At 39.9% G+C, this 24,942-nt stretch overlaps 1 protein-coding gene across 9 annotated transcripts in view; it reads left to right on the top strand.

Annotated features, from left to right (window-relative positions):
• Nucleotides 1-24,942, top strand: part of NRG2 (neuregulin 2) — a 203,790-nt gene that overhangs the window by 82,318 nt on the left and 96,530 nt on the right. The window contains exon 1 of one of the 9 annotated variants that reach the window (XM_039325952.1): nt 23,552-23,954. The exons of the other annotated variants lie outside the window; for them this stretch is intronic. Within the exon in view, the coding sequence (XP_039181886.1) occupies nt 23,876-23,954 (79 nt within the window). The 5' untranslated portion in view covers nt 23,552-23,875. Of the gene's footprint in view, nt 1-23,551; nt 23,955-24,942 lie in introns of those variants that run through there. 9 annotated transcript variants of the gene reach the window in all.

Here is a 24,942-nt window from a genome sequence, read left to right as displayed (position 1 = left end):
GAATCCTTGTTTTTTAATCTCTAATGTCATGGTTGGGCTACCCATGAAGAGTATTTGGAAGCTACAGCTGGTGCAGAATGTGGCAGTGTGGGTAATTTTTGGGGCCCCAAGAATGACCCTTGTAATACTACTCTGTGAGCTGTGCTGATCTGTTTCCAGGTGCATTCAAGGTGTTGGAGATCACCTTTAAAGCCCTTCATGGCATGGGTCCAGTTTATCTTACACACTGAGATTAGCCCACCCCATTCGCGCTGGCAGAGGAGGCATGGTGCAGGTCCTGTCAGCCCAATTATTTTGTCTGGTGGGATCCAGGAGAGGGGCCTTCTTTGCTATTGCTCCTGGAACATCTTAGCTCATCGATGTGAGGTTGGCCCGACCCTCATATATATTCTGCAGTTGAGGGTGGAGCTCAGGCCTGCATTTCGCTGCCATACACACACACACACACACACACACACACACACACACACACACACACAGATATATAGATATGTAAATCATCTGGATAAATAAATAATAATGCGGCTTTATTTTTTTTAACCTAAGACCGTTATCTTTGGCCTTCCAGAATCTGTTGGGGTTGTTGTTATTAGCCATTCAGTCGTGTCCGACCCTCAGCCACTCATGGATCAGGATTCTCCATGCCCCTCTGTCTCGCATCACCTCCTTCGGATACGCCATGATCATCCCAGTATCATTTTTTTTACTGGTATCCAACCAGCGGGTACTAGGGCAGCCCCTTCACCTTTTTCTGCTGATCACTCCCAGCACGATTGAGTCAGCTCTCATGACATGACTGAAGTATGACAGTCCCTATTTGGCAATCTTGGCTTCAAGTGATATTTTGGGTGAGGTTCATTCTAGGACTTCTTCATTTGGTTTTTTGGCAATAATAATGGGATGCATAATAGTCACCTCCAGCCCCACAGTTCAGGGGTGTCCGTCTTTTTCTTATCTGTCTTTTTCAGAATCCAAGTTTTGCAGTCATAACTATTGGAAAAATTATTGCATTAACTAATCTGCATTTGGTTGTGAGCCTGATGTCTTTACTCTTCCAGATGTCATTGATGCCAGACATCATGGTTCTTTCAAGTGTTAAACGCCTTCTGATCTCAGGGCTGCACACTTTGGTCAATATTCCATTCTTACAGCAGCTGCCTGATCAGAGTACAATGACTGAATGAGTTGGATGGATGTGGTGTGGTGTGGTGATATTTCCAGTTCTTTGGGGCAGTTCCAGCACTTGTCATGGTCCATGCAATCGAAGGATTTTGTGTGGTCAATGAAACACATGTAAAGGTCTTTTTGGTTTTCCTTTGCTTTTTCCATCATCCAACGTAGGTTGGCAATATGATCGTGCATTTCTCTTCCTTTCCAAAATCCTGTTTGTACATCAGGCAGTTCTTTGTTGGTGGGTGGATTCAAATGTTGCTGGATTATCTTCAACTGAATTTTACTCATGTGTGGTATCAAAGCTATAGTTTGGTGGTTGGAACGGTGTTTTGTATCATCTTTCTTGGTATTGGAATAAATATTGACTTTTTCCATTCTTTTGGCCACTGACCAGCCTTCCATACACTTGGGCAAAGCACTGTCCATGCTTTCATTGGCCCACGCTATGTCCACCTCCAGGATATCTGATTCCATTTCTGGTAGGTCAATGTCTTACGGCTCGGTCTTGTTTTTCATTTGTATAAAGTTGTTCTACATATTCCCGCCATCTTACTCTGATTGCTTGTTGGTTATGCAATTATTTCCCATCATGTCCTCTGACCATAATCTTTCTGGCCTTCTTCATATAAGTGAAACAGTCTCTTGTATAACCTCTCAGGGCTGCTTCCTCCAGTTTTTTAGATTGCTCAGTGCAGTACTTTTCTTTATCTTTTCTTGCCTCTCTCTGGAAATTTGCATTTAGTCTTTTCATTTCTTCCCTGTCACCAGTGGCTTTTGTTTTCCTTCTCTCTTCTGCAATCTCTATTGTAGCTTCTGATATCCATCTGTCCAGATTCATTGGTTTCTTGTATATAATATGTTCTTGGGCTACCAAAGTGACAGCTGTTTTTATTTCTTCCCATAGCTCATCTGGTTGTCTTTCTGTGATGTTGAGAAGTTCAAATCTGTTCCTAACTACATATGCTGAGGTAAACTTCTTGACATCAAATTTCTGAATCATGGGTGGTCGTTTGACACTGCAGCACTTGAACCTTGGCAACTAACGGTTCATGGTCTGACACACAATCTGCACCAGGAAATGTTTTCATGGCAAGGATGGAACTTATTGGGGTACAATTTCCATAATCCACAAATCTACATAACCAAGGTCAGGAATGATGCAAGGTGTAGTCCAACAGCATCTGGAGACCCAGTGGTCTCCATCCTGACCTTATTTAACCTGTTTTGCCTTACTTTTTTGGACTTTGTTACGGAACTTTAGACAAGGCAGAATAGAAAGTGTTATTATAAATGCAGCTATAAAGACAGTTTCAGAATAATGTTGCCTTTGGAAAGATAGTGTTGCCCTAAACCTTAATTAGATTGTACTTTTCAACCATTACCATCCTATGTCAATGAAAATTCTCAGTCATTCAGGTAGAGCTGTCTGGAAGTTGAGACATGGCAACTGGACTTGTTTTTGGTTTGAAACATTTTGTTGTTATCAAAGATGTTTCCTCCATCTGAAATTGCCATGATTCAATTTCCAGGCATTACCAACCCAGGTAAGATCCCCAGAGCAACATATTTCTTAAAGATCCTTGCATAGGGTGTGGTACAGACAAATTGGGCCTTAATAATGTTAACTATAATTATAAGAGGTCGCAAGCAAACATGAGTTGGTCTTGGAAGAAAGACCTGTTAAGGAGTGGGCAGCAGTTTCTGGTCAACCTGAAATAGCTGAATTAACTTTAAGGGTAATCTCACAAAGATTAAATATTACTAAATATGGATACTCGTGATCAACTCTCTTTTACCATGGAAAGTATATAACAAATTTAGCCAATATAATGTATTCCTACTCTTCTATTCTGGCTAAGGGTAAGTGTAAGCAAGTAGCAAGAGGGGAGAAAAAATAATAGTCAGCAACTTAACAGATCATAATCCATACTGGTAAAAGATATAACTTTTAGAACAAAATCAGTTATCTCAGGTAATTGAATTGATGAGGTGTTCCACAAAAAAAAAAAAAAACCTGACTTAAGTCTGGTATATGTTAAGTGTATATTTGTTAAATGTTTGGCAAGTTGCTTGTGTCATACTTAGGTCACATGAGACCCTTGAAGTTGAAGATGTTGGCTCTTCAGTAAAGTCCAGATTTTAGTGGAATCATTGAGGTTTTGCAGTTATGGAATCTCAGATTCACAAAGTCTCTGGATGCTGGATACAGATTCATTGTTTTCAGGGTCAGAATCCACTTTCTCCAGAGATTGTATTGATAATTCAAATGAGATTTTTTTTTTCAAACCACCACTGTTCATCTCCATCTGCTTTTGAATGGCAACCATACACTATAGGTAATCCCCCAGGTATGAACATTCATTTAGTGAATGTTCACAAAAATGAATTTATTCAGAAAGGGTGCTTACATTAGAAATTCAAAATTGTGACCAAAAAGAAGCCTTGGTAGCCATGTGACTTGGATTCAGTCACTGCTGCATTTTTATCATTTTTATCATTTTTATCTCTGTGACCTGCCTGTGCTGTTCTGTTACGAATGCAATTTCCTGAAGCCAGAAGGGGGGGGGAGGTTTGTCCCTGGCCACATGGCCAAACAAGAGCAGGTGATTTTTGCAGCCGGTGCCATGGGACTGGAGTGCTAGAATTGCTTCTGTAAGTATTTTAAAATATTTTTTTTGGTTACTCTATAGTAACTTTGGAAACTGCTCTTTTTTTACGTACTGTACTTTGCAAACTATTGTGTTTATAAGAACAGTACTTTGCAAAGATAAAGTTTGTTTGCATTTGCCTTGAAACTGCTTGTAGAAATGCTAGCTAGCATTTACACAAAGCATCCTATAATATTGTGTTTCCTTGCTTTTATTTTGGAGATTAGCATATATTACTGTAGTTTGCAGGTTTTAAATTTAAATTGCCTCCAGAAGTTGTGGGTGCCCTATCATTGAAAGCTTTTAAAAAGAGACTGGATAGGTCATCCGAAATACACTCTATATGCACAAAAATGGAAGGACGTTTTGATTCCCACTATGGACGAATGGCTACAGAAGTTCATGGAGCTGGCAGAGATGGCTAAATTGACAGTTTTTATTAGAGAAAAGAATAAAAGTACTTTTGTTTCTACATGGAGACCACTTCCGAACTTTGTGCTTGAGGTGGAAAAAAATGAAACTTTGATTTTGGGTTTCACCGATTAGATTGCTTTGTTGTTACAGAAATGGCCAGTTTATACTATTGTGAAAAAGTAAAGTGAAAAAGCTTGACGTTACTGCTTTATTCTGCTGCAACAGAGGAAGTCGGAAGTCAATGTCTTTTTTTCTTTTTCCCTACTTTCCTTCACTTTCTTTTCCCTTTCTCCTCTCCATTGTGTCCTAGTATTTGCTTTGTGTTTTGTACTTTACTCTATAATTCAATAAAATGTTAAAAAAAGAAAAGAAATACTCTCTTGTGAGAGCAGTGGGTTAGACTAGATGACCTCAAGGTCTATTCCATTTCTGTTACTGTTGCAAGCCAACAGTTCTGTAAATCCCTCTTCCATCTCCCTCTGGGTGCCTAGCTGGAGACTCTTAAGCTAATTAGTGGCAACTGCAAACTGAAAGTTCTGCTCCCACCCGCTCTGGGCAGCTGTCTGAAGAAGCTTGAGCTGACTAACAATAAATGGGTTTTTTAAAAAAGCAGTTTCAAACCAAGAGCTCTGCAGCATGTTTGGAGGCAATTTAGTTCCTGAGCTGAAGGCTGCACCGGAAACAGCTGATGGGCGGCTGGCAGCAGTGGGGAAAGCCTCTCAGTTCAGGCAGTGATCAGTTAACAAATTGGAGGAAATAGTAAGTCAGATCTTCGTTCATTTAATACTCCATTTGATTCAATGAATGAATTTGATTTTAAAAATTTGTAAAATTGAGTCTGATTCATTTGATGATTTTTTTTTTACTTACGAGCCTAATGAGCAGGCTCCGTTAGGTTTGTACTTTGTGGATTGGTAATTGGTACTTGACTCTGAAGCTGGCTGTCTTCCTGCTGGGAGAGAATGCCTTACAATGTGACTGCATTGTCCTTAGTTGTGCAGAACTTTAGATCATAACACCAGCATCTGTATAGTAAATTTGTGTTCAAAAACATACACATTGTAAGTCCAATCTTCATGAGGAAATATGTTCATCACCCAATGTTTTTTTTCTTCTTACTAAGTTTCACTGAAACTAACAAGTTCTTCAAACTGGCTTATGATCTCACAGACAGTGGTTTATGGATTCTTACTAGGTTGGTTAGAAAAAGGCGGGGGAGCAGAATTCCTTCACCATATTACAATATGTAGATCATTGTTTTTGTTTGTTAATTGATTTGGGTTTTTTTTAGTCAGTTTTAAATACAATGATATAGCTCTTGTATACAGAGCTCAAACTCTGTATCCAATAGAATAATTTCTTCACCCATCTTCCACCCCTTACCTGATTCCACCATCATTAACACAAGCTTACAGTAGATTTTTGGGATCACAACAAGGGCAAATGATTTGATGGGAAAATGGAGAGCTATTTTTGCTCATTCTCTCTCAGTTGATACGTTTCTGTTAATAACTGAGAACTTGTTTTGTACAAGTGAATCATTGTACTCTGATAGGAGCAATCTAAATCTCTGTAGTGTCCAGGGTGAGACTGTTTAGCTTTACCTTAAAACATCATTTACACCTAAAGGGACTACCTGTTAATTTTTTCTGCCTCCTACACATAAATTGCTTGGAAGGAGCATTTGGTCACATAGTCACTTGATTTGTAAAGACCAATTCTCATGTCAGAATATGCAGAAAAATGTGCAGGAGGGAATTAGGCAAGAAGGAATAAGAATCAACTTTGTTTTTCCTGCTCTCACTGCCGAAGTCTGCTCTATCCTTTTTCTCAGTTAAACATCCATTGTGTATGACACTTTAAGGGAAGACAGAATTACTAAAAAGATAGGGAGAATAAATTGAAGTTGAAAGATAAAAGTATTTTGAAAGGTGTTTGTGGCAGATATGTATTTAAAGATGGATGGCAAATACAGGCAACATTTTAGGATAGGATAATAGGAAACATCTATCTACTGGCTCTATATGGTTTCCCAAAGCTTTGTCAGAGTCTTTTGTCACCTGTCAGTCAACAGAAAAGCAAGCTGAGGGACCTCCTTTTATTGGCAAGGAAGGCAAAGCCTTTGTGAAGCCCCCAGCTAAAGCAATAACAACTCTCACTGTGAAAAGCACAGCTAGTTTCTGCTCTTTGGTAGAAGCAACAGATCAATCTTGTGGTTATGTTTCCCTTCCCAAGAAGTGTGTAAGCATTTGTGTATGCATATAAGTGGGAAAAGTTGGTTGTTTTTGAGGCTATATTTGTAATGAGGTCTGTAAGTCTCTCAGTTTATAAAAACTATCATTCTATGTATGCCTAGGATGGTAAGATATATATGAACATACTTATGTGTCTGGTAGCATTCAGGGATCTGTTGGCAGGTACAGTGCCACACACATATTCCTTGGTGCTGTAAGAGATGGAACATCCGTAGTCTAAATATTTAGTGAAAATAGTAGCTGAAGGATGACTATAAACAATCTGAAATGATAAAGCCAGGAATATGTAAAAATCCATTCCTTTGTGTCTTGCCCTTTGGAATCATACATTCCCTACAGAAACAGATAAGCACATTTTTACAAATATATCCTGATAGTTGTACATCGGTGCCTATTATCATCACAGTTGCACCACCATCAGAACATTGGCATTTGGCTTAATCAAGCAAGAGCTTGCAGAGTTAGGTCATTGTTATTTTGTCTTCAAGCCTTAGCAGGAGCACCATGACTTTAGCACACCACTTTGTTATCAATAATTGGTATTTATTTGCAGAGGAAGAACTGTATTTGTAAAAGCAGTTTTGCAAAACAGCCTCCAACTCTTGTAAAGGCTTCATTCACTGATAACTCCTATTGCAAGAACTGATTGTATGGTGATAATTGTAAAGCTGTCTATGTTTTGAGACTCTAATTGTAGCCACGCTTTTTCAAACCACTTCACAAAGCTGGCATAGTCGGTAGCATCAGCCTCTTGTAGTATTCAAACCTGCTTTATTTTGATAGGTGGCAAGCAGATCTAAGAGAAGCCTTAAGATGGTACTCTCTCTCTGGCCAGCTTTCTCCAATCAGCTTTTGAGTTAATTAAGGAAACTCTGAAGTGAAACATCACACACGTGAACTGTACTTTAATAGTTATCAATACACAAGGCAAGAGGAAACGTTTGAAAATAAATCGTAAAGTAATGGAATACTTAGATACCTGTGAAGATGGTAGAGCAGATCATAATGCAGTTGACTTTCTAAACTATAGGGCAATTGAAATCAGCATGGATTTGTTAAAGGTCGTCTGGTAAGATTTTTTCTTATTTTATTTCTTTGATTTGATAATACGTTACTGTATGGAAAAACTGTAGGTATACGTAGTATATCGTCATTTCAGTGAAGAATGTAATGTATCCATGTCACTTAAATTAGTAAGATTTGAGTTGGATTATGACAGTTAATTGGATACATAGTTCATAGAATCAGAGGACTGAAAGGGACCTCAGAGATCTTCTAGTCCAACTCCCTGCCCAAGGCAGGAGTCCTTATACCATCTGGACAAATAGTTACTCCATCTTTTCTTGAAAACTTCCAGAGATGCAGCACTCGGAATTCCTGGAAGCAAGCTGTTCCATCCATTAACTATTCTCACTGCCAGGAAATTCCTCCTTATTTCAAGATTGGATCTCCCTCTGGCGAACTTCCATCCATTGCTTCTTGTCCTGCTCTCAGGTGCTGTGGAGAATAAACCAGCCTCCTCTTCCCTGTGACAGCCTTTCAAATACTGGAAGATTGCTATCAGGTCTCCCCTAGTTCTTCTCTTTGTTAGGTAAAGATATCTAATTTCCTTAGCTGTTCATCATATGATTTAACCCAGGGGTCTTCAAACGTGGCCCTTTTATGACCTGTGGACTTCAACTCCCAGAATTCCTCAGCCAGACATGCTGTCACTTCCATGATTTTGATGCTATCTCTAGGACCATGTTGGCTTTTTTGACAGTTGCAACACCCTCATAGGGAGTGTGGTGGTTCACATAGTTAGGACACCTGATTTGCAATTTGCAAGTCCATGTTCGAAGCCCAAGTGCTGCTGTGTAGGATGGTGAGCTCTTGTCATTTGCTCCAGTTTCTGCCACTTAGCAGTTTGAAAACATGTAAATGTGAGTAAATAAATAGGTAACACTTCGATGGGCTCATTAATAGGGACATGAAAGGAGCCCCCAACTAGGCATTCCCCAGGCAATGATAATGTCATTGGTTGATCCTTTCACCACTGAAACATCTTGGTGCTTCCAATACAGAAGTATAGTATAGCACAGGGCTTTTCACCCTTTTCACCGATTGTGCCACTTTTAGGATATGGCAATATTCGAGTACCACCTAGCAAGGTGTCAAAAACTTGATGACCAAAAAAATAAAAAAAATATTCAAAAATGCAATTGCACTGTAATGACATGACAATTTTTCACACTTATGACCATTGCAGCATGCCCAGGGTCATGTGATTTATATTTGGATGCTTGGCAACAGATTCATATTTATGATGGCCACAGTGTCCCAGGGTCATGTGATCCCCTTTTGCAACCTTTTGACATGCAAAGTCAATGGCAGGGCTGCTGATGGCCAAGTGCTAGGGCAGGACTTCCTTCCATCCCTTCCTCCCTCCCTCCCTCCCTCCCTCCCTCCCTCTTTCTCATTCCCACCTCCTTCTGAAGGAAGAATTTGAACCCCGCCATATTTTCCCTCTTCCATATATTCATCAAACAAGGAAAAGCCTCCAGAGACAGAAAAGACAAGCTGCTGAGTAAACTAGCTTAAAAAGGTGCATTCCCATTTAAGAATTAGCTACTGGCTAGAAAGGAAAGTTAAGGAGCCGGCAGCCGGCACTTAAGGAAGAAAAAAAATGTAGTAAGCACTAGCTGCTGCCTAAGGCAGCCTCCCCAAATGGCTCCATTCATAAGTAAAGGAATGCTGCAGGCAAAATCCATTCAGGAGAAAAATACTTCAAAATCCCTTGCAGCAAAACTTACAGCTAACAATAGCAGAGCAATCGAATCTAACATGAGACATCAGCCAACAACCAAATAGAATTTATCAAACATTCCTTAAGAACACAAAGCCCACATTTCACAAATCCCAGAACTTCAAAGTCACAAAAGGACATAAGAATCCTTCCACTCTCCCAGTTTGTTGTTCAGCTGAAATGGCACTTCGCTTCTGCCATTAATTGTCTCCTCTTGAGCAGTTGGAGCAGCAACAGTTGGAGGTTTGTTTCCTCTGGTCTATTTTTCCTATTCTCTTAAAGGTATAGCCCCCCAGCTGGAAAGCAAGCAAGGCTTTTCCTTGCAACACTCCCTCCCTCCTGCTCTCTCCCTCCCTCTTTCTCATTGTCATCTCTCTCCCTCCCTCCCTGCCTCACCTCCAGCCGATGTTGCCTTTCTTCATTCCTCATGGAGGGCGACCCCTTCCCCGCTGCATTTCTTGCCTGTTTGTTGCTGCCAGCACAGATGGCTGCCACAGAAGTTGTAGATCGGCTCATGGCCGGCCAGCCTGCTTGATCTCCTCTCCCCCCTCCTCCTCCTTCTTTCCCTTCAGTGCAGCTACAGCTGACTCTGCCTCTTCCCAAGGCTGCATCTTTTTCTCTTTCTCCCTCTCTCACCCAAACTGCATCCTTTTATAGCCTCTCCTGTTTCCAATCCCCTCTTCTTCCTTTCTCTTCTGGTTGAGTCAGAAGTGAGCCTGGGGCCTTTGCCTTGCCCCAGCCACTCTGCAGCTCTGGAGGACTCTCTCACAGTAAGTCCTGCACTGTGCTGGCTCGTTCCCTCCCCCACTACACTTGGCTGGGCAGGGCCCTGTACCACCTACCACATGCTAATGTACCACAGGTGGTACGCGTACCACCGGTTGAAAAGCCCTGGCTCACACTTAAGTGGAGGTGGTTTAAAATTCGTATCCAATTCTTATTAATGTTTTCTTATCAGAATGGAGGAAGGTATCAAATAGACTGTACTTTCAATACTTTTATTAATCACTTCTATGAGGAATTGAATTCTTATCACCTTTGTTAATACCAGAGAAGTCAAATAAGATTCAGAATTATCTTGATAAGTCTTTTAAAGCTGAAACCAAAAGAATAACTTTTAACAGAAATAAGCATAAATATTTCATTTAGAAAACAGAAATGAAATGCACAAGTATAGAATGGGCCAAAGTCTAACTGCACTTATACAAATATACTAATGATGTGTAACTATATTTAAAGCAGAAAATGTCATTTGAAAGGATGTAGGTGCACTTGGCACATCTGTCAGCACCTCCTTAACGAAGCTGCACGTTTTCCTGGGCTCACAGAACAGCCCTGCAATCCAAAGAAAATAAGAGTTTAGTTAAAGAGGTGCTGACAGAATGCCACAAGATTGGTATACTCTGTCACCACCTCTTTAGTGCCTCCTTAACTCAGACGGGTTTTAGGGGAGAGGAACTTTGCAGCTACTGTTTGACAAACGTTCATTGCTCATAACAGACCGCATACGATCCATAACTTTTTAAAGATCTTCCACCCATTTTTCCCATCTTTAGAATATTAAGAGTAAGTTTGATGGTAATAGAAAACTGTTTTGGAAGTGGGTTAAAAAGGCTAAATGAGGAGCCTCCAGCAGTGTAAATGATTTTTTTTTAATGTTATGAAACTGATTTGGGATTAACTGAAGTGAGGGAATGCTAAAATAAGAATTTTAGAAACATATATGCTCTGCCTGTCTTTGTCTTGCCTGTTCCTTATTCTCTTTAACTACTGATTTACAGCTACCTTCTTTCTATGCAGTTTATGCAATTATTTTTTCTCCTCACTTGTGCAATAGTCACTTTCTCATACGTGATTCCCCTCATTCAGAACCTTTCTCACTTCTTCATTCCACCAGGTATCCTTTTCTATCCTTCCTTAGTATCACTCCTTTGGCATTTGTAACACAACTAATTCTATATTCTTTGAAGCAAAATTAACATTATATTTCCTTATACTCACACTAATTTAGTTGGAAGTTTCATCTATCTGCTTATTTTCTCTTTCTGCAGTCCTTCTAGTTTTCTTCTCATTTGTTATATTTATTTCCTCTTTCATGTACATTAATTCCTAAGTTCTGTTCCTGACACTATAAAAAATGGTTTATTTCATATTCAGAACTTCTCATTCATCACAAATGCTCTCAATCTTTCATCAAAACGAACAAATCAGTCCTTTTAGATTTATATTAATTTACTGTTCATTGGATCACAACATGCAGCTTTTGGGCCTATGAATTCTACTGTTATATTCATTAGCAACAAACTAGATGAAATAAGTTAATAATATCTGACATTCATTTTAGCTTTTTGTTCATAATTAAATCTACACATTTACTTCCATGCATGTATTCATCAATTTTCTGAGATCGGATCAGCATCATTCACACCTATTATATCCTTCCTTTAGCTTCAAAAGTTTCCTGTACCTTTTTTCATTCATTCATTCATTCATTCATTCATTCATTCATTCATTCATTCATTCATTCATTCATTCATTCATTCATATTATATACTCTTCTTACAATTCAAGTTCCAATCTTCCCTATACATGTTTGTTATCACATGTAGACCAGTGCTTAAAAAAAAAAAAGGTGCCGGAACTCACACATGTCATTCAATCCGCCTTGCCTACCCTTCAAGGTTCCATCCAAAAAAGGTGCCGGAACTCCGTTCTGGGCGTTCTACGAGAAAAAAAGCCCTGCTTTTTACCAAGAGAAGGAAAAAGCTGTCTGAATCCTAGTCTCAGTCTACATTACATGAAGTATCATATTGTAATGGTAAGGAGGAGACCATGTACCAGTTTCACCATATTTGGGCCATTATGCTGCAAATGCAAGCAAATGAAAAGAAGGTAAATTAGGAAGGACAAAAAAAGGAGACATTTTTTAAAAGGCAGTATTATGCAAGAATTTGTTAAGATAAGTAACTTAATAAATTCCTAGTTAATTAATTCTTAATTATCCTGAGCATGTAGGATTAGAGTTAAGATTAGCTCTTAATAAATATTACTGTTTCATTATTTTTATAAAAGGCGGTTGCCATTGACTGATATATAGACTTAAATTATTCCTTTAAAGCATATCAAACATTTCACAAATCAGATAACTGTGGTTTTTTTGTGTATATCTTAAAAATAATTAGAAGTGCTATTTTTATATTTACATTGAGAAACAGCTGAATCATGAGTGTTTATATCTTATTTTAGAGAACATACACGCCTTTCTAATCTGTTGCATCTGTGTTTGAAGTTCTGTAAATATTTGCATAATTATGATATAATATGAAATTGGCAATGAATGAAAAAATATAATTACAGGCAGAAGAATTTGAATATGCAATATGATGCATTGTAGCTGTATTCATGCTAATAAATGGCTCAAATTACATACATAAAAAGATTCACTCTCTGTACTGATGAATACATCATGTCAAAATGTTTGAATACATAATATCTGTATATAAGAAACACTTATATAATATTCAGAAGCACCTAGTTATACTTGGCATATTAAATACATGAACTAGAGACTTCCGGTTCTGCGCGGTAGTGACCGGTCGTGGGCTTGTGGATTCTCTGCATCCCTGTGGCTAATTTCGCCCTGCCTGGGGACCCTAAATGCATCTACCAGCCCAAGCTAGTTGCAACTGAAGTACAAAAGCACTAACCAGCACAATTGTGAACAGCATGCTTCAAACTGGCTGAGGAATTCAATCTTCTCTTTTCTATTTTACATTTAATTTCCCGGAAAAGATCCCCAAGAAGCAAAATACTTCCGAAAGGGAAGGAGGGAGGTTTCTGCCCCACCGTTATACTAACGGAAGCAGCAAATTAATCTTTTTATGGAGGATCAAAATATATGGAAGTGAAATAAATATAAAACCTGAAATTTAAAACTTAAATCTGGATAAATCTAAAATTGTTTGAATGGTTAAGATTCTCATTCTAAAGATAATTGTTCATTTTGGAAATTGAAAAACAAATAGTTGCTGACACCTAGTGGCGGATGAAGACTATGACAGCTATGACTTCAATATAAGACTTGGCAAAACCTGGGAAAAAATAATCTGTTTGTGACCTTCAAAGCTTTAATAACAAAAGAACAGCTGTGATAAAAAAAAGACAATAATCTGGGCTGTAGACAAAGAATTATAAATTTCAGGGAAAAAATCTTTTTTGAACTATTTGGATTACAAATATCTATTTAATTGAGACTCTAAAGCTATTTGCAGAGAAAAGAAAGGAAGAGGAAATCTCAAATTCTTGGCTATCATGGATCAGAGACATGTAGAAAGAAGATATCAAGAAAACATTAATACTTTACAGGAGGAGATATATAGTATACTACAACTAATTCAAACGGGGAGGCAGGCAAACAGTGCCTGAGCGAGGCTTCTGGCATTGTGGGGAGAGAAGTAGGCAAATAGTGCCTTGGCAAGGCTTCTAGCATTGCGAGGGGGAAGGCAGGCAAACGGCAGGCAAATGGCCAGTTGCCTGCCTCCTTTCCACCACTGGTTCAGGGGATTTTGGAGAATGAATGCAGACAAACGGATTGCCCAAATTGTCAGTGAATACGGCAACCAAAACCCTGTTGATTATTTGTGTGCCATAGCATACAATTATCAAATAGACTAAGAAAACTATTTTTAAGTGTTTTTGTTTCTTTTTGTCACCTATTACTTCTTTGATGGTGTGTTTAGAGGTGGGATGGTATGTGCTTAAAAGAGTGTAAGTATCCCAGGCAGTAGTTCTCTGGGAGGGAAGTCCTGAGTGCCTCTACAGTAATGGCCCCACCCGCTGAAAGTGCCCCCTGTAATTGTACCTCTTGCAAATGCCCCCATGCGAAGATCCAGCTGGTTCCACCCACCACCCCAGAGATCCCTGTTGCCAGACACCACACTCAGCCCCTCAGCTAGTCTGCCTTCCTTCCTTCCTTCCTTCCTTCCTTCCTTCCTTCCTTCCTTCCTTCCTTCCTTCCTTCCTTCCTTCCTTCCTTCCTGTCAACACATCTAAGAGGAGCCAAGACAGTGTGGAAAGAAAAATCTTGATCAGGGTCTGTCCAACCCGGGAATAAACAAAATGGAGACTGCTTTAGGAAGAAGGTTGTAGTTTATTGAAGAGCAGAGCCAGACAGAAATGTGGCTCTGGGAAAGCTGACCACATGTAGCTGGGAGTGGTAGGTTTTTAATACCTTCTTGGGCTTTTGTGTTTGGAGTTTCTGTTCCTGTGGCATGAACTTTGACCTGAGGTTCAGTGTGTCCTTTTGGTATTCTGATGGTGGTGGGTTAATCCTATTAAGTCCTAAATGTCATGTCTTTGGAGTTTAGATGGGGCATGTAGATTTTTAGGGGTCTTTGTCTTTCTAATCTCATCAGCTTCTAGTTTCCTGGTTCCAACCTTTCTGAATAGGGTTATCAAATCTGCATTTCTACAGACTTGGCCTCTGCCTGGGGGAGAGAGGCTGGGGCTGGTCTATGGGGGCTGGTTTCTGTCTTTTAAGATATTTTTTCTCCATTACTATTTTCCTCTGGGAAATATAATATTCTCCTTTTTAATATTCCCCCAAATATTTCTCTCTCTCTCTCTCTCTCTCTCTCTCTCTCTCTCTCTCTCTCTCTTTCTCTCTCTCTGTGTGTGTGTGTGTGTGTATGCTGTCCTCCCACAACAGAGAAACACTGGAAAAGAAATGTGGAGTCAAGAGAAGCTGAGATGAAAACAGGAAGCAGAGATTTGCAAGAGAAGCAGTGTGAATAAAATCGATCTCGCTTGCAAAGTATGACATTCTAGGCCAAGCATCAACTTCCATCTGTGCAAAAGGATGCACAGAGAGAGAGGGGGAAAAGAGGGAGGGGAATGGGAGGAAGGGAAGAGGAAGGAAAAAGAGGAAAAGAAGGGAAGAAAAGAGGGAAGAAAGAAGGAGTGGGGAGGGGAAGGAAGGGAAGAGGAAGAGAAGGGAAGAAGAAGAGATGAGGGAGGAAGGGGAGGGGAGGGGAGGGAAGAAAAGGAAAGGAAATACTGGAAAAGAAATGTGGAGAGAATTACAATGGCTATTGGGAGGGCTGGTACTTTTCTGCAAATAGAGGGTCTTGAAAAAAATTCCCAGCTTTCATTTAAGTCGCTCCCCCATGCGTGCAGAGCAGGGAGAGTAAAGTGGAGCTGAGAAGAGGAGGGGGAGCTAGCCAGGCGCAGCCCTTAGGGGTGATGGGCATTCTGGTCAGTTGCATTCCAGGCAAAGAATGGAAATTGGGTGGGGGACATGTGTGCTTAAGTGTGTTAAACCAATGCAGTGTTCACAGAGCATTACCAGCATGTGTGTGAATAGAACTCGGAGACTCTTTACACACACACACACACACACACACACACACACACACACACACACACACATGCAAACCCGCATTCTATTTGCTTCCTCCCTTAGGCTGCTATTTTTTCTTGTCAGCTAACCTCTGTAGCTGACAAGCCGCCGGCCTTCAGAGACAGCGATTCATACTTCATTCTCCAAAATCCTCTGAACCAGTGGTGGAAGGGAGGCAGATAGCTGTCCGTTTCCTTGCCTCTCCCCCTCGCAATGCCAGAAGCCTCGCTTAGGAACCATTTGCCTGTCTCCTCCCTTTTAGGCTACAGTTTTGCTGTTTCCGATATCTTCCCCTTTAAGAAAAAATTACAGAGCAGTCACAGCTCTCTCACAGCCCCCCAATTGCGCATCACACACTGCCTTGGCAGCACCATTGCTTCTGCCTGCCACTTGATTGGCTGGCGGCTATTTGTCCTGTGCAGCCAAAGGACCAGGTCAGTGTTTGGGTGAATGGGCTGGGCCAAAGGCCAGGGGCAGAGGGCCAGCGGCCCATAGGCCATGGAGAATGGCCAGGGGAGAGTCAGGAGAGGAGGAAAGCTGGCTGTGAATGGGCTGAGGCAGGTGTTTGGAGGTGAAGGAGGTGCAACCAAGGGTCCATGCCTAAATGTCCCATTCTGTCATGAGGTGATCCACAAGAGGAAAAGAGATTTTGCAGGCATCCCCTATGAAATTGAATGTGAAAGAAACACTGAGCTCACACAACAGAGCCTGCATAAGGACATTGGGTTCACAAAACTCCCTACTTTCTTAAACACATTTGGAAGATAATTATCTTAAAGGGAACTTTGGAGGAGCAAAGCAATCAAGCCATCTGGTGAGTGATCTTTCATCCTAGAGCAGTGGTGGCGAACCTATGGCACGTGTGTCAGAGGTGGCACTTGGAGCCCTCTCTGTGGGCATGTGTGCTGTTGTCCCAGCCCCGCCTCCCCCACGGCCCCCCTCACCAGCAACCCCCCCAGAGGAAAGTCACTCCTGGGCACGGTCCACACAGAGCAGCACAGCCAAGGACATGGCAGATGGGCAGCAGGGACAAGACTCCGCCCTCATAGCCTGTCATGCGCAGATGATGCTGTGGGGCATGGGTGAAGGGCATGGCTGCCATGGTGCTGCAGGGCCACCTGGGCAATCTGTGGTAGGCTGTGGAGGCGGTGGGTGGTCCTGCAGGCGGGGGTGGGGGTGGCAGGGTGAGGGGCAGGGCGGGGGCAGAGCAGAGGGTGGGTGGTTTTGAGGCACTTGGTCTCTAAAAGGTTCGCCATCACTGTCCTAGAATAATGATAAAAGCAAAGAAACAGAGGATATATAAATAATTCCTTTGGTAAAAGACCTGCCAAAAGTGTAAATGTCTAAGTTTAAAACAAACTAAGGGGAAGGTTGAATTTGAAATTATAGACTTTAAAGTATTTTTGAAAGAATTAAACAATTAGTATATCTCTCTGTGGGACAGCATTTGTTTGGATTAATTGGAGACAATGATCATTAGTTTTCCAAACAAAAGATACAGTAAGGGAAATTTGCTAAAGACCGCATGACTACAGAACTATGGAAGTGTTGAGTGACACTAAAAATGCTCTGAGGAAAGGGAAAAAAAACCCCTCTTCTTTTACTTTTATTTCTTTTTTCTTGATTAAATTGGCTGTTACTAGGAAAGCAGTGAACCTTACAGAAATGATTTAAAAAGACCTTACACTTAAGACATTCCAAAAAAATCTTTGAGGAATTGGGAAAGAATGTCGCAGTCATATAACAGCATTAATAACTTCTTATGTGAGTGCATCATTTAAGAGAGGTCTGAAAAAAGAGGTAAAAGATGAAAAATAAATGAAGAATCTGCAGGACAACTGAATGGAGAAATTAAAGAAAGCGAAGGTGGAAATTTTTGGAAAACAGCAGAGAAAATACAAATAGTAGGTCAAGAGAGCAAAAATTATGTAGATGATGGACTGGATTTACAAGAGAAAAAAAATCTATTTGAGATCAAGAGTACTGTTAGACCCTCAAAAAATAGGATAGGAGAAAGAAGATTTGAATGGTAATCAGATCATACAACAACATCATAAGATAGATAGATAGATAGATAGATAGATAGATAGATAGATAGATAGATAGATAGATAGATAGATAGATAGATAGATAGATATAACCTTTATTGTCATTTTTTACTGTGGGCAGAGTGGCACACATTAAAAATGAAATTTAGTTGCTTGCTCTCAAAGTATACACATAACACACATTTAAACATACTATATACAACATATGTATAGACCTACACCGTTACATATAACTAACATATATTAATCACTATCCCTCTTGAATACATAATGGAAGGAGGAAGCTTTAGAGTTCACAAGATTAATCATAATATCAAGTTAAGGATTAATAATGCCAAAATATTGCATAAGAGAAAAAAAATACAAAATGATTTGTTTAATCAGGGATAAAAGTATTTTTACAAAATACTAAAAACCCTTTATGGACTTTTTCCTGAAAACAGTTAGAAGTGATTTAATGATTTTGGGATTTGCTAATTGAGAAGAGTTGGCTATGGAAAGAAGTGATCTATGCAATGTCATTTTAAAAGATGAGGAGTGATATTGTATTAGGTTTATAACTGCTGTAAAGAAGATTGGAAGTCACTTCTTTAAATATTTTTTTCTTTTTCTTCTTTTTCTATTTTTTCTTTCTTTTCTCTCTATTTTTTAAAACTCATTTTGTATTATCTTTTTTATTACTAAACATTTTAAAATAAACATAACTTTAAAAAACTGCAATTATATCCTCCGTGAGACAAAAATAGGAAATTATGAAATATATCTCCATATATTTAACTTAACTGTAATCTAAATTCATGTCATGTCACTCATTGATCAAGTGGTATTTTCTGCCTCTTAAAAATCATACATCCCTGGGTTGAATATAAGCTTTGCTTACAAAAGTGCAATCTACAGTGCATCTCCTCTATTTACTTAGGTAGGATATACTGCTATTTAAAGCCACAAATTTAAAGCTTCACTGCCTTAATAACAAAACCTTCATTGCATTGGCCTATAATTTAAAGCCTTTTAAAAACATCATAGACTTAATTACAAAAAGATAAAATTAGTACATTCCAAAGAAAAATTAAAAGGTATTTTTGATTGTGAAGTCTACATTATTTAGAAATTCTACTGGATATTTCAGGAATATTTTTTCTCTCTTAAGTGACAGCATCTGTAATAATCGACTTTGAAGAAGAGAGAGATGCCAAAGACACTCCAGACCAGCGGTTCTCAACCTGTGGGTCACGACCCCCTTTGGGGTCGAACGACCATTTCACGGGGATCGCCAAACAACGCAGTCCGCCATTTTTCCCCCTTTTCCTTAGCTGTGCTACTCCCTTTTATTCTATTGGCTTTCGAAAGCCAATAGAATAGACTCTCTTGAATAGAGTCTAATTCTATTGGCTTTCAAAAGCCAATAGGAATTGTCCAGGCTGTCTCTGCCCTGCTGAGCCCGCCAAAAGCCCCAGTCTGCAAACGGTGCTGCAAGGCGAACTTTCTGGAAAGCTTCCCTCCTGCTGAGCAACTACTAAATGTAAGTAAAAAAGGGCCAGGGGTGGGAGGTGGGAGGCCGGCGGATGCAGGGAGGGTTGCTGGCACATATGGGGCCCGGCGGGTGCCTTACCTCCCTTGGGCTGGGCCAGCTGGTGGCCCAGCCGGTGGTCGGCCTGCACCATCGCTGCCACTTGCCAGCTACGCCTCGGCCAGCTCGGGGCGGCACCATGCATGCGCGGTGCTCCCAGGCCGAGGCGGTTGCTGGGCGATGGCCTGCGTGCAGCCGCAGGAGAGGAGGTGGAGTGTGCGTGCCTCCTCCTGCCCCACCCGCAGGGAAATACAGGTAGTCCTCGACTTACGACCACATGGTTGGGGTCGCGGCATTAGGAAGGTTGAGAACCACTGCTCCAGACCATGGGTGTCAAAGTGCCGGTCCATGGGCCGATTGCATCATGCTATATATAGAAAATAACTTTTTTTAAAAAAATATGCTATACACCTGGAATATTAAGGTGTGGTTGTTCAAGATTTTAAAAAATGTTAAAATATTCTTTTACATAAGGTATTTTTAATCATGGATTTTTAGTTTAAAGTATGCACATACTCATCTATGTATGAATAGTTTGGTAAAATGATAACCATTGAGGTAGCAATTATTTTAATAAAATTATAGCAATTTGCCTTTTAACACTGAATTACTTAAGCTTTATTGCACAGTTTTAAAACCATTACAATCACTCTAAACCATAATTTAGTCCTAATTCAAGAATGAATTTAAAATAAAACATAGTTAATAAAATGAGCTCCAAAAGAAAGGTAACCGTGAAGGTATTAAGTAATTGTAGGTTCGCATGCTCAGTTTATCACTTCATACACTGAAAGAGCTCTTGGAAAACTTGAAGAGTTAATATTTTTCATACTTGAGGAAATTGTGGAACAGTTTCATTTCTCCTCAGGATGCCAAAGCAATTATGTTTTCCCCTGGTTAAAAAAAAAAAGTTGGTAAAAGCCAGGAGGAAGATAGCAGTTTATAAATGATATAATAATAATAATAATAATAATAATAATAATAATAATAATAATAATAATAATAATAATAAGAAGAAGAAGAAGAAGAAGAAGAATACATCAAGAGAGTGAAGAAGATCTTAAAGTCCAAACTCAATGGAGGAAATACCATAAAGGCAATCAACACCTGGGCAATCCCAGTCATTAGGTACACAGCTGGAATAGTGGACTGGACTCAAGCAGACCTAAAAGCAATGGATAGGCAGACCAGAAAAATAATGACAATGAATCATGCCCTTCATCCACGCAGTGACATTGATAGACTTTATCTACCAAGGCAAATAGGTGGGCGTGGAATGCTACAAGTACATCAGATGGTTGAAGAAGAAAAAATGGCTTTGGAAGAATATCTGAAGAACAATGATGAAGATGCACTGAAATTAGTATATCAGGAAGGCTTACTGACTACTGGAGAGACCAAACTTGCCTACAAGAAAGACCAAATGAAGAACAGAATAGAGGCATGGGAATACAAAGCACTACATGGCCAATACATGAAAAAAATAGCTGGGAAAGCAGATAATAATAAAACCTGGCAATGGCTAAGAGCAGGAAAATTGAAGAAAGAGACCGAGGGACTAATTCTGGCTGCACAAGACCAAGCCTTACGGACAAATGCATACAAAGTCAAAATTGAGAAGACAGCAACAGACAGTAAGGGCCGCCTATGCAAAGAAGCTGAAGAAACAGTGGACCACTTGGTAAGCTGTTGCAAGAAGATTGCACAAACTGATTACAAGCAGCGGCATGACAAAGTAGCAATAATGGTGCATTGGAAGATCTGCAAAAAATATCATTTGCCTGTAAGCAAAAACTGGTGGAATCATAAAATAGAGAAAGTCATAGAAAATGATAAAATTAAACTGCTCTGGTACTTCAGAATTCAAACAGACAAGCACCTGCAACATAACACCCCAGACTTAACAATTGTCGATAAGAAAGACAAAAAAGTCTGGATAGTGGACGTGGCAGTGCCTGGAGATAGCGGAATAGAAGAGAAAGAACTGGAGAAGATAACAAAATACAAAGACCTACAAATAGAAATAGAAAGACTGTGGCACAAGCAAGCAAGGGTAGTACCAATAGTCATAGGCTCCTTGGGCGCAATCCCAAAACAACTGGAGCACCACTTGAACACCATTGGCATTGACAAATTTGCTATTAGTCAATTGCAAAAGGCGGCCTTATTAGGAACTGCTTCCATCCTGCGCCGATACCTGTAATACCATCAAACATCCACATCTGCCTATCCCAGGTCCTGGGTAAGGACTCGATAGGTAGACAAAATGCCAAATCCAGTCTGAACATCTGGCTGACTGTGCGATAATCCGTAATAATAATAATAAAAAACATCTGGCTTACTGTGCGATGATCCACCACCACCACCACCACCACCACCACAATAATAATAATAATAATAATAATAATAATAATAATAATAATAATAAAGTTGGAAGGGACCTTGGAGGTCATCTAGTCCAACCCCCTGCTCAGGCAGGAAACCCTATACCATTTCAGACAAATGGCTGTCCAGTCTCTTCTTAAAAACTTCCAGTGTTGGAGCATTCACCCCTTCTGGAGGCAGGTTGTTCCACTGGTTAATTGTTCTCACTGTCAGGAAGTTTCTCCTTAGTTCTAGGTTGCTTCTCTCCTTGATTAGTTTCCATCCATTGCTTCTTGTCCTGCCTTCAGGTGCCTTGATAAATAGCTTGACTCCCTCGTCTTTGTGGCAGCCCCTGAGATACTGGAACAATGCTGTCATGTCCCCCCTCGTCCTTCTCTTCATTAAACTAGACATACCCAATTCCAGCAGCCGTTCCTTATATGTTTTATCCTCCAGTTCCCTAATCATCTTTGTTGCTCTTCTCTGTACTATTTCTAGAGTCTCAACATCCTTTTTACATCGTGGTGACCAAAACTGGATGCAGTATTCCAAGTGTGGCCTTACCAAGGCATTGTAAAGGGGTATTAATACTTCATGTGATCTTGATTCTATCCCTCTGTTAATGCAGCCTAGCACTGTGTTGGCCTTTTTGGCAGCTGCAGCACACTGCTGGCTCATATTTAAGTGATTATCCACTAGGACTCCGAGGTCCCTCTTACAGTTACTACTATTGAGCAAGGTACTCCCTATACTATACCTGTACATTGGTTTTTCTTGCCTAAATGTAGAACCTTACATTTTTCACCATTGAATTTCATTTTGTTAGATAGTGCCCAGTGTTCAAGTCTGTCCAGGTCCTCCTGTATCCTAAGCCTGTCTTCTGGAGTGTTGGCTATTTCTGCCAGCTTGGTGTCGTCTGCAAATTTGATGAGTTCCCCATCTATCCCCTCGTCCAAATCGTTGATGAAGATGTTGAAGAGCACTGGGCCCAGAACAGAGCCCTGGGGCACCCCACTACACACTTCCCTCCATGTAGATTGGAGGACCACATGCTGAGTACGGCCGGTCAGCCAGTGATGCTGTCTAACCCACATTTTTCTATCTTATCAAGTAGTAGGTTGTGATCTACTTTATCAAATGCCTTACTGAAGTCCAAGTAAATTATATCCGCAGCATTCCTCTGATCCACTAATTTTGTCACTTGGTCAAAGAATGCAATAAGATTTGTCTGGCATGATCTGTTTTTGACAAACCCATGTTGGTTTTTAGTTTTACATGCCTACTACATGGCCATTCCAAAATAAATACAACAGACTTCCCCAGATGAGATAGAGTTCCTTAAATGACATTTTAAGAAAATTAAAATTTAACAGTATTCAGCAGAATTTTTATATAAATGTATATATTACACAGAAAGAGGAAGAGATTTGAGTAAGCCTAATCCCGGGGTGGACATTCAGATGTGGAACACCATATCTAGAGTAGTATAGCAGTTCCTAAGAGCATAGACAGAGAAGAGAGATCCTGGGAATTGTAGAATTGTAGCTCAAGAACCTCCAGGATAAAATTTCTTGCAATAATCTGAATTGTGGTCAACTGTGGTCATGCTGTCTTCTTCCTCTTCCTGTAACTGGAGTAAATGAGATATGGGAGATGGAGATGAGTGAAGAGAAAAAATAGCTGTTTACAATTATTCAGATTAGTTTATAGATTAAAGATTTTGACCACAACATCAGTAAAATACAACTTCACAGAAATGAAAGTTTTACTCACTCTGTGAATTCAAGACAGAATGCTGATAGAGGGGATTGCTTTACTGCATATTCCTTGGATTAACCTGCAAATGCCTATGTATTCTGTTTCTCTGTTCAGAAAATGTGAAACATGCTATTTCGGTGCCTGCTGGAATATTGTAAAAAATAGTATGCTGTGAAACATTCTTAGTAAGTTTTATTGCAAAGATTGAGGATAAATAACATAAAAGATTTATCTGCCATTCAGATAAGACTTATTTTATTTTCAGGGGCTGTGGTCCCTGACACTTCTGCCAGACAGCTGTACAATTTGTTTGGAAGTAGTTAAAAATATACTTCTCCACCCAGAAGTGGGTGTTACCTTTGTCAAAAACAATATAAAAACAGTTGCCGTTTCACCTAGCAAATAAGTCTTAAAGCAGAACTGCAGAGTATTTCCATTTTTTCCTTGGGAGTGTAAGTGCAGCATGTCCGAGAGAAAGCGCAGAGGAAGGGGCAAAAAGAACAAAGAAGGGGGAAAGGAGAAAGAAACAGACCCTGAAGAAGGTACTTTTCATTTTAGTTCATTTTACTGCATTATAGAAGCTTCTAACAATATAGCCTGTGACAAAGCAGATGTATTAAGAAACAGTTTATATTGCTTTCAAAATTTAAGTTGCTTTGTTAAATGCTTTCTGCATACTGAAAAACAATACCTCTTCTTCTCCAGTTTTAGGAAGAATGAATATAAAAATGTTTTCTGGAATATCCATGTTCTAATAACAGAAATTTCATGCAGACTTTTCTTATATGATGAGAGTTACTGGTATACCTCTCCTTTTGAGTGGCAGAACCAACGTTAAATGAAATTCCAGTTAGCATTGTTAGGGATGCCAGAATGACTGTTTCGGCACATAGCATGTGTACTTTCCTCTTGTAACATAATTCTTCCAAATTATTCTTACCTGATAGCTTGCTTTATTAGTGTAGGCTATTGCAGATGCAAATCTAGTCGGTGAAAGGTAAGCAGACTTTCCCTTGCATTCAGTATTATGGGAATAAGCGGCATGTAACTTTACTGCTCTTGTCTTTCAGAAAAATAGAGCAACAGGTTATTTAATGCAGGAATGTCAGCCTTATTTAACAAGGACATCCAAAATGTTGGCAAGGATATCACTTTTTCCCCCCTTCCTGCCCACACATTTTCAATGGTTGGGATCCTGGGCAATGCCACTGAATAATAAAGCAAGTTTGTTTTTGTGAGATCAGCATAAGCTCTGATCACAGAGTATCCCTGGCTCCCATATGGTTGTGTTTACTTTCCTTTCTTCTTGTCTCTTGTTATGTTCCTCACTTCGTTTCATTTCAGTGCTGCCTATCATCCTCAGATGCTAACAACGTAGGCATGGAATAGAACTTGTAGAGGCAGGTAGGAACAACATGAAGTACTGTATGGCCACTTAACTGAAAGATAACGAAAGAAAGAAGACTGTTCTGTTGGATCATGTTTTGTTTCTTATCCATCTGCTTGTGGATGGAGAGAACTATGTACAGG

This window comes from Crotalus tigris, unplaced genomic scaffold (assembly GCF_016545835.1).
Source record: "Crotalus tigris isolate CLP2741 ecotype Arizona unplaced genomic scaffold, ASM1654583v1 scf7180000024339.11422700, whole genome shotgun sequence".
NCBI lineage: Eukaryota > Metazoa > Chordata > Lepidosauria > Squamata > Viperidae > Crotalus > Crotalus tigris.
This window is presented reverse-complemented; position numbering and strand designations above follow the sequence as displayed.